At 45.6% G+C, this 17,757-nt stretch overlaps 1 protein-coding gene across 6 annotated transcripts in view; it reads right to left on the bottom strand.

The window, feature by feature from the left end:
- The window catches only part of AATK (apoptosis associated tyrosine kinase), a 191,429-nt gene that overhangs the window by 77,375 nt on the left and 96,297 nt on the right, over positions 1–17,757 (bottom strand). For 2 of the 6 annotated variants that reach the window (XM_073554705.1, XM_073554710.1), the window contains exons 2-3: positions 10,706–10,854; positions 10,151–10,165 (exon numbers count right to left, since the gene is read on the bottom strand). In XM_073554705.1, the coding sequence (XP_073410806.1) occupies positions 10,151–10,165; positions 10,706–10,854 (164 nt within the window). The remainder of the gene's footprint in view (positions 1–10,150; positions 10,166–10,705; positions 10,855–17,757) is intronic. The other 4 variants (XM_073554706.1, XM_073554707.1, XM_073554708.1 and 1 more) reach the window with 4 other exon arrangements.

The following is a 17,757-nucleotide window of genomic DNA, read 5'->3' as shown; positions in this document are numbered from 1 at the left end:
CTTGTTGGATTCTGCTTGGTACATTCTATGTCTGTTTGGCTTTGACCACTGCCTGTCCCCGACTATCTGTTCTGTCTCATCCCTGGTACTTTACTGTTATCTCTGTGTATGACCCGGTTTGTCTGACTTTGAGTATTTCTGTATAGTATTTTGCGTATCTCTGGTAGCAGGACGCTAAGCCCCACCCCCTTGCAGTCACATGACCGTAGCTCCTTCACTGCTCACTGACTTCAGCTTCTCCAGGTCCTGTTTGCCTGAACTATCCAGCCGTGTCTGACCCCGGGCCCCTCTGCAGTGTGGGTGAGTCCTTGCTCAGCGGTGACTGCATGCCGACCCTAACAGGACCGTGACATTATAACTGACCGTTAAATTTTTGTTTTGTTTTTTTCTCTGCTGAGAAATATGGATCCCATACAATCTCTGGCTGAACAGATGAAAAGTCTGAGTCAGTTGTTTCAGGGTTTATCTCTGGAGCAGCAAACTCTTGCTCCTTCTCAGCAGCAGGTTTCTGAGACACTGCGGGGGGCTTTAGCTGCTGGATCTCTGGGGGCTGGGGCGAGTGATGTTGTTTTGGTGTCTCCAGAACCACCTGTCAAACTGCCTGACTTCTTTTCTGGGAACAAAAAGGAGTTCAGGGTCTTCATGGAGGGGTGCAAACTCTTCTTTAGTTTGAGGCCACGTTCCTCTGGGGACGAAAGTCAGAAGGTAGGTGTCATTATATCTTTATTAAGAGGGTCCCCACAAGCTTGGGCTTTCTCCATTCCTCCCACTGCCCCTGAGAGAGTGTCTGTGAATGCATCTTTTGAGGCCCTCGGGCACATATATGATGAGCCTGACTGAGTGCGATTGGCAGAGGACATGTGATGAGTGTCTGTCAGGGGAAACACTCGGCTGAGTGGTTTTGCACTGAATTCCGCCGCTGGGCCACAGAGGTCTCTTGGGACGACGACGCACTCCAAGGACTTTTTCGCAGAGGCTTGTCCGAGCGGCTACAGGATGCCTTGGCACTACGTCCCCCACCTAACTCTCTCGAGGACACCATGACCCAGGCCGTACAGATGGACCGCAGGTTGCGGGCCAGGGAGGTGATGCTGGTGGAAACTCCACTGTTCCCTAGTGGAAAAGAGACTGTTTCTGTGCCCATGGACGTAGGGGCTCTCTCCCTGAAGGAAAAGGAGAGACAACGCCGGAGAGAAAGACAGTTATGCTTTTACTGCGGTAAAACGGAACATTGGAAAAGGGAGTGTCCTGATTGCCCATCCTTGACCCGGTCGACGGGAAACGACTAGGTCTGGGTAGTCAGCGGGGAGACTACTCAGACCCTCATAGGATCCATGCGATACCCCTCAGCAGACACAATGAATCCCAGAAAAGACAGTTCCTGAACAAAAAATAAACATTTCTCTAGCTTAGCAAAGAGACAGTTCTCCCGGAGCCTTTGGAGAACTGCCCGAATATGACCAATGTGAGCCTGTTTATCAGGTGAGTAGATAAGTATGTCATCCAAATGTGTCATTCTCAAAACTTTTGGCCATGACTGTACTTGCTGCTGTGTGTGAGGACGGATGTATGATTCTGGTGAATGACTCATTATAAAACCCCTTCCCTCTGATATTACGTATGTGGTTAGGGACTGAGTTAGAATCAGCGCCAGCGCTCCTCTGCTAAAACATCCACAGCTGCTAGTGTCCGACATTGCGCTTGCGTCTTAGCCTTGTCGTTTAGCGGCAGTGTCCACGCCGCGCTGCAGTTGCAGCCCCTTTGCGACCGCAGTTGCGACGCTCCGCACACGGTAGGTCTAGACGGACGTAGTGCCGCTGTCTTGGGCTACTCCTGTGACCTGATACCATGTGTGCGTTTTTACTGAGTACTGTGACCTCAACAGGCTCGGTCTTTTGTGTTTGTATGTATTTGGCATCTCTGTGAATTAACTGAGATTGCTCTGCGCACCTGGGTGAAGTTTAACCCTGTGTGCATTTCCGCCATATTGCGCCTGCCACCACTTAGCAGCGGTTATATCACCTACTGCACGGTGGACCCCGAGCGGCGAACGCACTTTATTATTTTATTTAGTGCGTTCCGTCGTTCCTAACATTATACTAGCGCTAGGGTCTTGCTAGTGATGGCAGAACAGCAGCAACTGTTACAGTGTATTCGGCAGCTTGAGGGCCTGTTGGCCACTCTTGAGAGGGCTCTCTCAGCTGTACAATCCACCGAAGCTGCTGTAAAGGCAATCACAGACGCGGTTTCCCGTATGTCCACGTCCTCCCTCGCGCCGACAGTTACCCGCCTCCTGTTGCCCGATAAATTTTCTGGCGATGGCGCCTCCTGTAGGGGTTTCATCAGCCAGTGCTCTATTCAGCTGGAGCTACTGGCTGCGCGATTCCCTATGGAGCGGGCCAAGGTGGGGTTTAGTGTTTCCCTTCTGTCGGGCAAGGAGTTGGAGTGGGCTACGCCATTATGGGAGCGTGGTGACCCAGAGGTTCGGACTGCTGCTCAGCTTCTAACAGCTATTAAGTAGGTCTTCCTTGGTCCACGGGTCACGCACGACACCTCTCTTCAGCTTCTTGCTTTGACAAAGGGTTCTCTCTCGGTTAGTCAGTATGCCGTCCGTTTTCGGACACTGGCTTCCGAGCTGGAGTGGTCCGATAAAGCCCTCATCCCTGTGTTTTGGAGAGGTTTGGTGGAGCATGTCAAAGATGTTCTCTCTACCAGAGAGGTTCCTGCAAGTTTGGAAGAGCTGATTGCCATTTCCACCCGCATTGACCTCCGTTTTTCGGATCGCGGTATGGAGCGTGCTCAATCCAAATGGAAGGTTACCTCGGCTCCCAATTTTTTTTAGCCTTTGGAACTACCCGAGCTAGAGGTTCCACCCCCAGAGCCCATGGAGGTGTCTCGCGCCGTTCTCCAGGCGCGTCCGGAACAAGTCTCCAGTTGCGGTTATATTTGTCAACACGCTGTTTCTCTGAACAACAGTGTCCCTCAACGGCCAAATTCTGTGCCGCCGGGCAAGACTCTTGTTCCTCCCCGCCTTCGGCCGAAGGTTCTCGCGTGGGCACACACGTCCAGGAGGGGTGGTCACTGTGGCTATATGCAGACCACAAAACTCCTGGCAGGGTCTTACTGGTGGCCGCACAGGGCTCGGGATGTTAAAAAATATATTCGGGCCTGCGCCTTTTGTGCTCGGAATAGCCTCCTTAAACGAAGGGTGGAGATGCCTGCCGACACACGGTGGCGTTCCACTTTAAGTTCTGCTTCTGTTGTCTCCCACGGGTCCCTTCTCAAATCTGGCGATCTTGCCGCCTCTGATGCCTTCCATTTGTCCCGGGTCTCCCTGTCACCTACCGGGACATCAGACTTGCCTTCGGACGAGTCTGAGGCCTATATCTCTGATGGGCACAAGTTGGTGGATCAGAAGGCTCAGGGAGGAGGGGGCCCTAGGAGGGGGGTTAATGTTAGGCGTGGGATTTTTGTGTTTACTCCGCAGAGATCCAGACCCTCACATTCTGCAGTGTCCTGCTGTTTATCTACTGCAGAGGAGATTGCAGAGGAAATTGCCTTGCAGCAAATCTCTCCTGAGGCTAAGTCCTTCTGTCCTCCTACTGAGCATGCTCATGGGACCATCTCCCATTGGAGATCGGGAGTCATGGGCTCAGGTCCCGCTCCAGATCTCATTGGTCTATCTAAGAGATCTGGAAGCTTGCGGAAGGTCCCGGCTGCTATAAAAGGCGCGCATGGCTGTTCCGCCATGCTCTAGTATAGACTTACTTGCTGCTGTGTGTATGAGGACAGATGTATGATTCTGGTGAATAACTCATTATAAAACCCTTCCCTCTGATATTACATATGTGGTTAGGGACTGAGTTAGAATCAGCGCCAGCGCTCCTCTGCTGCAACATCCACAGCTGCTAGCATCCGACATTGCGTTTGCGTCTTAGCCTTGTCGTTTAGCGGCAATGTCCACGCCGCCCTGCAGTAGCAGCCCCTTTGCGTCCGCAGTTGCGACGCTCCGCAAAAGGTAGGTCTAGACGGACGTAGTGCCGCCGTCTTGGGCTACTCCTGTGACCTGATACCGTGTGTGCGTTTTTTACTGGGTACTGTGACCTCAACAGGCTCAGTCTTTTATGTTTGTACGTATTTGGCATTCCTGTGACTTAACAGAGATTGCTCTGCACACCTGGGAGAAGTTTAACCCTGTGCGCATTTCCGCCATATTGCTCCTGCCACCACCTGGGTGAAGTTTAACCCTGTGCGCATTTCCGCCATATTGCTCCTGCCACCACTTAGCAGCGGTTATATCACCTACTGCAAGGTGGACCCCGAGCGGCGAATGCACTTTATTATTATTTTTATTTAGTGCGTTCCGCCGTTCCTAACAACCATGTCCTCAGCCATACGCACTCGATCAGGCTCATCATAAATATGCCCCAGGGCCTCAAAAAATGCATCCACAGTCATACGGCCAGGGGCAGTGGTCAGAAGGGAGAAAGCCCAAGCCTGGGGGGCTCCCCTTAACAGAGACATAATGACCCCCACTCTCTGCCTTTCATCCCCAGAAGAGTGCGGTCTTAATGAGAAAAAAAGCTTACAGCCTCCTTGAAAACTTTAAATTCCTTTTTATCTCCAGAAAAGGTATCTGGTAATTTAACCGGGGACTCAGGGGAAACTACTGTAACATCTTGAGCCCCCGATGATAAAACCCCCTGCACAGTGTCAGCGATCAGCTGCTGAGACTGAGCCAGGACTCGTTGTTCCCCAATGAGTTTCTGAGACATCTAAATCAGGTGCTTTACCTGCTCAGAAAGAGCGTGCATAGGATCCATCACACACACAGGAGAAGGAAAAAAAAAAAGGTAACGGTCCGTTATAATATCAGGATCCTGTCAGCGTCGGCAAACTGCCACGGCTGAGCAGGGTGACTTACCCACACTACGGGAGGGCCCGGGGTCCGATACTGCATTGAAAGTTCAAGCAGACAGGACCTGCCACACTGAAAGTAGTAAGGAGTACAAGGACCTACGATCATGTGACTGCAGGGGGCGGGGTTTAGCATCCTACTGCTGCAGATGATGTAATATACTTACTGCAGGGATACTGTAGTAGAGGAGAGGGAAACGCAGGTCAGACAAGCAGAGGTCATACACGGAGAGAGTGGCGCGGAACAGAGGGACGAGCAGAGAATAGTCAAGTCACAGGCAAAGAGTCAAACACAGAGAGGGTAGCGCAGTACAAGAGGGACAGGCAGAACTAGTAACAGGGACAGAACCTGATCAAAACCAAACAAGCAACAAGTTATCAGGCACAAGGCACACGTACGCAAGGGGTCAACTAACTCAGCCGAGGGCAGGAGTATAACTGACACCGGACCTAGGTCGAGTGGCCACTAAATAGCCGCCTTCTGCCAGAGAGAGGTAGAAACAATTAACCCCTGTCTGACCAGGACGGGCCAAAGACAAAACCCCGTCCTGGATCATGACAGTTATTTACTGGAAAACGGGGGAGATTGTTCAGTGGGGGTTTAATGATTCGATGTTATGTGATAAATCTGCACTACTGGTCAAACCTGTAAAATCTGTATCTGTGTCATCTGTCGAGCTGGAAGGTATTACGGAGTTGCCGTCACATAGACCCTTTGACTGCGCTATCGAGTTAGTCCCGGGGGCTAAATTACCTAAAGCCCGTCTGTTTAATCTATCTGGCCCTGAGTGCTTGGCCATGAAAGATTACATTGCTGAGAGTCTTCACAAAGTACACATACATCCCTCAGTCTCACCTGTGGCGGCAGGGTTTTTTTTTGTGAAGAAAAAAGATGGCGGTTTACATCCCTGCATCGATTTTTGTGAGCTCAAAAAGATTACTGTACGAAATACATACCCCCTTCCGTTGATTCCTGATTTGTGTAACCAACATGCAGGGGCTAAATGGTTCTCCAAACTGGATCTTTGGGGGGCATATAATTTGATAAGGGTCCGGGAGGGGGATGAATGGAAAACCGCGTTCCTCACGACCGAGGGACTGTTTGAAAATTTAGTCATGCCGTTTGGTCTTACCAATGCCCCCGCCATATTTCAGAATTTCATCAACGTGGTATTCTCGGATCTCATTGGTCGTTTTGTTGTCATTCACTTAGACGATATTCTGATATACTCTCCCGACAGTCAGTCTCATCGGAATCATTTACGAACCGTTCTCCAAAGAAAATCATCTGTATGCCAAATTGGAGAAATGTGTGTTTTTTGTTCAAGAATTGTCTTTTTTGGGATTGTGTCCTGTGAGGGTTTTCGCATTGACCCCAAGAAGGTGCAGGCCATTGCGGATTGGGTGCAACCCCGAGACCTTAAGGGTCTTCAGCGCTTATTGGGGTTCACCAAATATTACCGCAAATTTATTTGGGGGTTTTCACAGGTGGTCAAACCACTCACAGATCTTACATGTAAAGGTGCGGATGTGAGAAACTGGTCCTCGCTCGCAAAAGAGGCCTGTCCGACCCTGAAAAGATGCTTTGTGTCTGCTCCCGTGTTAGTACAGCCAGATCCATCCAAACCATTTGTCGTGGAAGTGGACGCCTCCGAGGTGGGGGTGGGGGCGGTGTTGTCCCAAGGGCCTGCCACTTTAACCAACCTCAGGCCATGTGCTTTCTTTTCCAAGAAGTTCTCTGCTGCGGAAAGAAATTACGACGTAGGCAATAGAGACCTTCTTGCGGTCAAATTGGCGTTTGAAGAATGGAGGCACTTTTTGGAGGGGGCCAGTCACCCGGTTACTGTGATCACCGATCACAAAAATTTGTCATACATTAAGTCTGCTAAAAGACTAACGCCCAGACAGGCCCGTTGGTCACTTTTTTTTTCCCGTTTTCAGTTTACGATTACATTTCGTCCAGGGTCTAAGAATGTCAAGGCTGACGCCTTATCGCGGTTTTCAGCCGGTGTCTCCCCCTGAGCCACCGTCCTCCATTCTTCACCCTGGGGTTGTGTTAGCAGGGGTCTCGTCTGAATTGGAACGGGAGATTCACGGGGCCCAGTCGCTGGCTCCGGCGGCCAAGCCGGGGGGGTAAGTTGTTTGTCCCAGAGCAACTTCGCCTGAAACTCTTGCAGGAGTTCCATGAATCCAAGATGAGTGCTCACCCTGGTATTTCAGCCACGCGTCTGGCGGTGGCTAGGAACTTTTGGTGGCCTACCCTTGGTTCGGATATAAAAAAATTCATTTCTGGTTGTGGGGTCTGCGCTCCTTCTAAAAGCTCTCATAGCCGGCCAGCAGGGGAGCTGATTCCCTTGGCAGTGTCCGAAAGACCATGGACTCACTTGTCCATGGATTTTGTTACCAATCTCCCTCCTTCTAAGGGTAATACGGTGGTATGGGTAGTGGTGGACAGATTTTCTAAGCAGGCTCATTTTGTACCCCTGTCCGCACTACCGTCAGCTGAGACTTTATCCAAATTGTTTGTGCAGCATGTGAGCCGGTTGCATGGGGTACCCCTGAATGTGGTGTCTGATCGTGGTGTGCAGTTTGTGGCTAAGTTTTGGTGAGATTTTTGCAAAAAATTATGGATGTCTCTGTCTTTTTCGTCTGCATACCATCCTGAGAGCAATGGTCAGACGGAACGCACACTTATCAGTCCCTGGAACAGATCCTCAGGTGTCTAACTTCTGCTAGACAGAATGACTGGTGCGATGCACTGCTGTTGGCTGAATTTGCCTTCAATAGTCGGGTGAGTCAATCCACGGGTATGACTCCTTTCTTGATCAATTATGGGTTCAGTCCTCATTTTGGTGAGTTTTCTCGTCTGGACTCGGGGTGTCCCGGGGCTGAGGGCTCTGTTCAGCGATTAGAGAATACGTGGGCGGAAGTCCAGCGGAATATATCTAGGTCTCAGGGCAGGTATAAGTTTTTCGCGGACAGGAAACGAACACCAGGTCACACGTTTCAGGTTGGAGAGAAGGTTTGGCTCTCCATGCGAAACATTAAGTTGATGGTTCCTTCAGCCAAGTTGGGGCCCAAATTCATTGGCCCATACAAGATTGTGGAAAAAATCAATCCAGTAGCGTATAGGCTGTGTCTTCCACCTTCTTTCAAGATCCCTAACGTCTTCCATAAATCTCTACTGAAACCTTTTGAAGCACTCCGGGGAGACTCCGAGTCCGCTGCTACTCCTGTTTTGGTCGAGGGGCAGGTGGAGTACGAGGTGGGTCATATCGTAGATTCCAGGTTGGTACAGCGGTCGGTACAGTACCTGGTTCATTGGAAGGGGTATGGACCGGAAGACAGGTCCAGGGTGCCGGCCCAGTTGATGCATGCTGATCGCCTGGTGCGGGCTTTCCGTGCTAATTACCGGGGCAAGCCTGGGGGTCCAGAGGCCCCCCGTTAAGAGGGGGGTGCTGTCATGATCTCAGTGCGGGTTTGACTCGCACATGTGGGGTTAATGTCTGGAACCAGTGCTGATGACTGGCACGTCTGAGGTTAAAGGTTATGATCCCTGTGCAGGCTTACCTGCACAACTGGGGCTCATTATTGTGGCCTCTCCCTGGTTCTAGGAAGGCTTCTTATGGCCTCAGGAAGCTCCTATCCCCGTCAGTTATACTTTCGCCCTTGGCAGAGTGTGTTGACCCCTGAGTGTGCTTGTGCTGTGTTCTTGTTTGCCTGATAACTTGGTGTACGACTAAGCCTGTTCTCTGGATACTGCTTGTTGGATTCTGCTTGGTACCTTCTATGTCTGTTTGGCTTTGACCACTGCCTGTCCCCAACTATCCGTTCTGTCTCATCCCTGGTACTTTACTGTTATCTCTGTGTATGACCCGGTTTGTCTGACTTTGAGTATTCCTGTAAAGTATTTTGCCTATCTCTGGCAGCAGGACGCTAAGCCCCGCCCCCTTGCAGTCACATGACTGTAGGTCCTTCACTGCTCACTGACTTCAGCTTCTCCAGGTCCTGTTTGCCTGAACTATCCGGCAGTGTCTGACTCCGGGCCCCTCTGCAGTGTGGGTGAGTCCTTGCTCAGCTGTGACTGCACGCCGACCCTAACAGGACCGTGACACTAATTCTCATTATACACTATTTTGTAGCATCAGTGCTGTATATACTAGTTCTCCATGTATTGTATCGGTGCTGTATATACTAGTTTATATTGTTTAAATATACAAAAAAAACACAAAAGGCACCAATGCTACAATACTTAGAAAGTAAGTAACAGGTAAACTCCCAAAATCATATTAGACACAAAAAAGAAGGAGCGATACCACAATAAATAATATCTATGAGGGCCCCCTGAGGAAGCCCACACGAAACGCGCGTTGGGGCTGCGTTACCTGACGGCACGGTGGACCTATTGTGGTATGACCCCTTTACTTTTTTGTCTTTTGAATTTGGTTTACATTTACTGACTGTTTGACCGTTTATTGGCATCTACCAGATGAACAAGTGTGTAGGATTTTACACATGGGAAAGTGCACTGGCTACTATATACAATAGATACATCCTTGGATTTAATGGTTTTTATGGCTGAGAGATATATTTATAAAAGTGGGTGTCTTTTTACCGGGTCCTCATAGATATTTCCGTTGCCCCAGGTTGTACTGTCCGTATTTCTTCTACATTTTTTATCTTTGTCTATATGATGAATTTTTTACTTTGTAATATTTAATATTAATAAAAATAATTATTTTGATATTATTTATTGTGGTATTATCGCTCCTTCTTTTTAGTTTATATTGTTTGTACTAGTTCTTGTATACTAGCTGTGCTGTATATACTAGTTCTTCTTATATACTAGCTGTGCTGTATATACTAGTTCTTCTTGTATACTAGCTGTGCTGTATATACTAGTTCTTTTTGTATACTAGCTGTGCTGTATATACTAGTTCTTCTTGTGCACTAGCTGTGCTGTATATACTAGTTCTTCTTGTGCACTAGCTGTGCTGTATATACTAGTTCTTCTTGTACACTAGCGGTGCTGTATATACTAGTACTCCTTGTACAGCGGTGCTGTATGTACTAGTTCTCCTTGTATTGTATCGGTGCTGTATATACTAGTTCTCCTTGTATTGTATCAGTGCTGTATATACTAGTTCTCCATGTATTACATACTAGTGGTGCTGTATATACCAGTTTGTCTTGTATACTAGTTCCCTTACAGTCTGCCTTTTTCATTACTCACCAAGTTGTCGATCTGCTAAATAAAACATCCGGAGCGAAAAAAAAAAAAAAAGATGAGAGAATGACATCATATAGCAGTCACATGACTACAGACAGGGGATCTATATAAAGTAATGCACAGACAGGGTAGGGATCAGCAGAGGGATCACTAGAAATCAAATGGTCCCATCACAAAGCAAGGAATGGATGTCCAAATTAGAGGGGTTACAACATCAAAAACAAGGTGTAAAGATGTAGCAGAGCTGCCTTTGTGGATGTAGCAGAGTGAAACTTACCCGGAACTGTTTATAATGATTGGTTACCCACTTATTTACCTGGGACTGCAGGTGAAACAATGTCATTAGTTTTAAAGGTGCAGTAAAGGTTTTATAGACTAGAATATTTATTTCCTACCTGGGAGTAGAGACTATCTGGGCATGCTGGGTGTTGTAGTTTCACACTAGAGAACAAATCCAGCCCTGCTACATCTGCCTTTGTTCCATAGGAGACTGCTACAGATGGAGCCACACTGACCTCACAAAGGGACACAGTTATGGTCTCCAGACATTGTTCCTACCTTGAATGTCCCTACCTTGAATCCAATGTCCCCCTTTTTGCAGCATAGACAGGCGAGCATGAGGAATATGAAAGTGATGAGTCCAGAGAACGAAACTGCCACCACCGCAAGCGAGGATGGCCAGGACAATTCACTCAGCGCTGCTCCATCTGGGGAAGGGAGGAAATACAGGCATTGTTATCTAAGTGTGGGGTGTAACAAGAAGGCATGGAGCCCCATAACCAAGCTGGTAATGGGGGCTTTACTCTGAAAACATACAGAAGCAAGTTCAGAATGAAGAAAGTGTATCATTATTATAGCCTGTCTAATACACAGGGATAATGCACACAGTGATACCACAGTATAGGCATAATGCAGAAACTAATGTGACAGTTCAGGGATAATACAGAGTGATGTCACAGTGCTGGGATGATGCACACCATAATGTCACAGTACAGAGATGATATACACAATGATGTCACATTACAGGGATTAGGCACACAGTAATGTCATAATAGAATAATAATAATGCACACCATAATGTCACCGGTAATGCACACAACGATGTTATAGTACATGGATAATGTACACTATGATTTCACGATAGTGGATTATTTAGCATGGCGATGTCACATTACAGGTATAACGCACACAGTGATGTTACAGCTCAGTTATAATGCACACAATGATGTCAGAACACAAGCATTATGCACACAGTGATTTCTTAACAGTGGGATACTTAGCACAGTGATGTCACAGTGCAGGGATATTGCACACAGTGATGTCACAGTACAAGGATAATGTGCACAGTAATGACGCAGTGCATAGATAATGCACACCATCATGTCACAGTACAGACATGGTATACACAATGATGTCACAGCGTAGAAATAATGAAAACAGGTATGTCACATTACAGGCATAATGCACACAGTGATGTCACAGTACAGAGATAATATATAGTGTTGTCATAGTACACAGATAATAAATGTATTGATGTTACAGTACAGGGATAATGTATACCATGAGGTCAAAGTACAGGGATAATGCACACAGTGATGTCAGAGTACAGGGATTATGCACACAGTGATGTTACAGTACAGAGATAATATATAGTGTTGTCATAGTACACAGATAATAAACATATTGATGTTACAGTACAGAGATAATGTACAGCATGAGGTCACAGTACAGGGATAATGCACACAGTGATGTCAGAGTACGGGGATTATGCACACAGTGATGTCACAGTACAAGGGTAATGATGCACACAGTGATGTCACTGGTAAAGCACACAATGGTGCATGGATAATATACAGTATGGTTTCACAATAGTGGATTACTTAGCATAGTGATGTCATATTACAGGTACAAGGCATACAGTAATGTAACAGTACTGTTACAGGGCAGATATAATACTAATAGGACAATAGTGGTATAATTAGTGCAGTGATGTCATAATGTAGGGAATACACATACTCTGATGTCACTGCACAGGTTAAATTTACATTTAATTAAATTAGAGCTATGCAAAACAGTAGTGACAGTACAGGGATACTACACGTAAATTATGTCACCGTGCAGGGTTAATGCACACAGTAATGTGACAATTACAGGTGGAATAAACAGTGATGACACAATACAGGTATAGTGCACACAGTAATATAACAGTGAGGGTAATGTGCACACCATGATATCACAATAGTGGTACAGTTCAATGTACAATGATGTCACGGGTTCAGGGTAATGCACACCATAATATCATAATAAAGGGATAATAAACGACACAGTGATGTTACGGTATACAGGTAATGCACGCTGTGACGTCATACTGTAGTGCAACAGTGCACACACCATGATATCATATATGAGCACAGGCATAATAGAGACAGTAATGGCTGCCATGTACACTGTGACATCACAGTACAGGAAACAAAAACAGTGATGTCACCATGCACGTATAATGGTCACATGGCTGCGGCACTGTACTGGCACAATGCAGTTATATCACAGCATTTTTCTATACTCACACAACACTTTTAATTAAGGTGAAATCTGTCCAGATATAGAACCATTCATCAGAGAAGCTATGTGACAGCTGTAATGGGGTCCTGGGGTCCTTTTCCTTGTACCCCAGCTGTCCCAACAGTGTGTGTATAAAACCTCTACTCATACAGTATATGTAAATGGTCACACTGGACTGCCCTGAGAGGGTGTTGGAATGGGATCCATATAGGTTGTCATCCACTAACCACTAAATACAAAAACTGTTGCAATACCATATTCTCGCCACGGGGGGGCGACATAATGCAGATACATTTAGGCATTATTTTGAGGGAAAGAGCACTTTAGGCAATAAAAACTTAAGGCTGCACAATCAGCCCTTGTTATTCAAAGCCTTGCCACTGATGAAGTCAGGACCAAGCCCTTTCATGTGATGAACAAGTGTCCTGCCAAGCAAACACCATCTGATCACCATTTACTGACACTTCAAAAATTATATCACTTCTACTAGTTGTTAGTAAATGTAGTGATGTTGACTTTAGATTTTCAAAGATATTTGTGACGAATTTTATGACAATGGCTATTTTCAATGCCGTATTATCAGTTTACTCTGCAGACACATTTGTTAACATCTTTTACTAGCAGTTGCTACTTACAGTTACATATGTTTCACAGCAGAGTATTTGTGCACGTTTGTCATACTGTGTTCTGTTTCTGTGTCTTAGTTCTTGGGTGGTGTGAACAGGGTCTTATTGACCCGTTCAGTTTTTGTGCATGTTTCATGTGTTCTGAATCCAGAGATTAATATATATAATATTGTTATATTCTTGTACATAGGGAGCAGTATTATAGTAGTAATATTCTTGTACATAGGGGCAGTATTATAGTAGTTATATTCTTATACATAGGGCAATATTATAGTAGTTATATTCTTGTATATAGGAGGCAGTATTATAGTAGTTATATTCTTGTACATAGGGCAGAATTATAGTAGCTATATTCTTGTACATAGGAGGCAGTATTATAGTAGTTATATTCTTATACATAGGGGCAGTATTATAGTAGTTATATTCTTGTACATAGGGCAGTATTATAGTAGTTATATTCGTATACATAGGGGCAGTATTATAGTAGTTATATTCTTGTACATAGGAGCAGTATTATAGTAGTTATATTCTTGTACATAGTGGGCAGTATTATAGTAGTTATATTCTTGTACATAGGAGCAGTATTATAGTTGCTATATTCTTGTACATAGGAGCAGTATTATAGTAGTTATATTCCTGTACATAGGGACAGTATTATAGTAGTCATATTCTTGTACATAGGGGGCAGTATTATAGTAGTTATATTCTTGTACATAGGGAGCAGTATTATAGTAGTTATATTCTTATACATAGGGCATTATTATATGTTATATTCTTGTACATAAGAGGCAGTATTATAGTAGTGATATTCTTATACATATGGGCAGTATTATAGTAGTTATATTCTTGTACATAGGAGGCAGTATTATAGTAGTGATATTCTTGTACATAGAGGCAGTATTATAGCAGTTATATTCTTGTACATAAGCGGTATTATAGTAGTTATATTCTTGTATATAGGAACAGTATTATAGTAGTTATATTCTTGTACATAGGAGGCAGTATTATAGTAGTGATATTCTTGTACATAGAGGCAGTATTATAGCAGTTATATTCTTGTACATAAGCGGTATTATAGTAGTTATATTCTTGTATATAGGAACAGTATTATAGTAGTTATATTCTTGTACATAGGGGCAGTATTATAGTAGTTATATTCTTGTACATGTGGTCAGTATTGTAGTAGTTATATTCTTGTACATAGGAGGCAGTATTATAGTAGTGATATTCTTGTACATAGGGGCAGTATTATAGTAGTTATATTCTTGTACATAGAGGGTAGTATTATAGTAGTTATATTCTTGACATAGGAGGAAGTATTACAGTAGTTATATTCTTGTACTTAGGGGCAGTATTATAGTAGTTATATTCTTGTACATAGGGGCAGTATTATAGTAGTTATATTCTTGTAAATAGGAACAGTATTATAGAAGTTATATCACACCAATAGCAGCTTGTATGACATCCCCATTCAAAATCAATATGCAGCAATTTGGAGTTGGTACTCCCTTTGCAGCTATAACAACTTCCACTCTTGGGGAAGACTTTGTACAAGGTTGTGGATTGCATCTGAGATACATTTTGCCCATTCATCCAGAAGAGCATTTGTGAGGTCAGATACTGATATTGAATGATAGCATTCAGCATATATGTTCTATTTCATCCCAAAAGTGTTGGATGGGGCTGAGGTCCATGATCTGTGCAGCCAGTCATGTTCTTCCTCCAGACTCCTCCAACCACGCTTTGTTCATTAGACACAGTCATGTGGAATAAAAAGAACCTTAGTTCATACAAAGATGGAAGCTACAACTGTCAAAAATGTCTTGTGCTAAATCGCTAAGATTTACCTTCACTGGATTTAAGGGATCGAGGCCGACCACTGACATACAACCCTATAGCATAATCCCTCATTCACCAAACTGTATAGCGGGCACAATGCAGTCTGTAGGGTAATGTTCTCCTGGCATTCACCAAATCCAGACTCGTTCATCAGATGTCAGATAGAGAAGTGTGATCCGTCAATGCATAGAACACTTTTCTCCAGAGTTCAGTGGTGGCAACTTTACTCCACTTACTGAAATCCGAAACTTAGTATTGTAAAGCTGCAGTTGTTTGTCCATGAAGATCCTGACGAGGGAACAGTTTTAATGTCACAGGAGGTTTGAACTCTGCCGGAGAAATGGTTTCACACAATAAATGTTACTGTACATTATACAACCCCACACCATAATCCCAGGTTTAAGACCAGTGTGACGCACCCTCTCGAAGGCTTCATCATGGTGTTGCACAACCACCTGGTCTCATGACTAATCTCCAGCTATCATGGTGTCCAAGATTAAGGAGGAACTCATTGATCAAGGGGATAGACCTCCATTGCAGGTTAAATTGCTCCATTTAAGCCTCTGGTCTCATTTAGAAATCATATGGGCAATGCCATTAAGAGGCCTTCACAAGTCAAGGTCACACTGATCTTACTCCCGGAAATATGGTGTGAGGTGGCAAAATGGATAGTAGCCAAACACCTTAACTCTTCATTCCAGGTATAGTTTCATAGTTTTTAAGGTTGAAAGTAGACATAAGACAATTGAGTTCAACTCTTAAGGCCCTTTTACATTTAGCGATGCACCAGCGATCCGACCCGGTCAGGATCGCTGGTGCATCGCTAAATGGTCGCTAGTGAGCTTTCATACAGAAAGATCTCACAGCGATGCAGCAGCGACGCAGCGCACGATACTTACCATTCACACACAGCGATCCTGCGTCCTCCCGCCCGCGTCCACGCGTCGCTGGACGTCACAGCAGGAAGTCTCAGCAGGAAGCGCCCGACGAGAAATGGAGCCGGACATTCTCGCGCGATCAGCGATGGGCAGCGGGGGAGCCGGTCGCTGGTAAGTATCACACATAGCGATATCGCTAGCAATATCGCTATAACGTCACAAAACCGGTGACGTTTTAGCGATATTGCTAGCTATATCGCTTAGTGTAAAACCCCCTTTAGGCTAACATTTTGATCCAGAGGTAGGCAAAACCTCCATGAGGTAGATGTTAATTTCCCCATATAAGGCTACTTTCAGACTAGCGTACTGAGGCGCAGGGCCGCCACTAAGCTCCGCCCCCGGCCGCGCCTCCTCTGGTCAGCTTCTCCTATGATCGCATGACGCTGCATGCGATCAACGTACCCTATATTTAGCGTTGGGTACGCTGGCCGTGCGCTGGTATGATTTTGCCAGCGCTTGCGCCCTTTTGGCGCTGCGCCAAGCGCACAAAAACGCACTCTGAAAGTAGCCTAAGGGAAAAATTCCTTCCCCGCAGCACATATGGCAATCAGACCAGTTCTTTTGATCAGCGTCCCATCACAAAATCTAGTACTCATAATTTGTAATAATATGTTATTCAAGAAAGGCATCCAGGCCCTTCTTGATCTTTTGTAGTGAATCAACCATTACAACATTATGTGGCAGTTCCACAGCCTCACTCACTGCTCTTCCAGTAAAGAATCCCTAATCTCAGTTCTCTTACAGTTAAGAATCGTCTCCTGAGATTATGATTAAACTTTTTTCCTCTAGATGTAGAGGATGCCTCCCTGTCACATGCCAAGGTATATAAAGATCACTAGAAGATCTCTGTACTGTCCCTTCATATATTGTACATTGTAATAAGATCGCCACTAAGTCTTATTTTTGTCAAATTGAATAACCCCAAGTTTGATAACTTGTCTTGGTGCTATAGTTTTACCCATTCCTTTAATAACTTTGGTCGCTCTTCTCTGCACCCGCTCTAGTTCAACTATGTCCTGCTTATACATGAGAAACCAAATTGTACACAGTATCTAAGCGTGGGCCAACTAGTGACTTAGAGGATAGCTGTGTTCTTGTCATGAAAATCTATGCTTCTTTTAATGCATCCCATTATTTTATTTGCCTTTGCAGCTACTGCCTGGCACTGCCTGCAAAAGTTTCGTTTGCCTTTCACCCATTCTAACAGCTTGACATTACATTGATTTGCCAGGTCAAGTGTTTCCAATGGGTCAATGCCAGGATGCATGTTGCTTGTGGTACTGTGAGCAGCGTCTCCGGATATCTGGGATGTCCTGGGCTGACAAGCTACACAGGGAGCTGCCAGCAGCGAATCTTGAGGATTAAGTGCATTCAGCAAAGCAGAACATACTAGAAGACCAGTAATAACCTCACTGATAGCAGATAAGGCTACTTTCACACATCCGGTGTGTGGGGTCCGGCGGCCTGCGGCGGTGACACCGGATGTGTATGCGGCGAGACGATACGGCTCGGACATTATTAAAGGAGCCGAAAGACGAGGTGGACAGAGGCAGCCGATGAGAGACAGCTGCTGAAAGGGAGGTGAGGGGAGGGGAGGAGAGGATAGGAGAGGGGAGGGGAGGGGAGAGGGGGGTGGAGAGAGAGA

This window comes from Dendrobates tinctorius, unplaced genomic scaffold (assembly GCF_039654945.1).
Source record: "Dendrobates tinctorius isolate UK_male_01 unplaced genomic scaffold, ASM3965494v1 ptg000212l, whole genome shotgun sequence".
NCBI lineage: Eukaryota > Metazoa > Chordata > Amphibia > Anura > Dendrobatidae > Dendrobates > Dendrobates tinctorius.
This window is presented reverse-complemented; position numbering and strand designations above follow the sequence as displayed.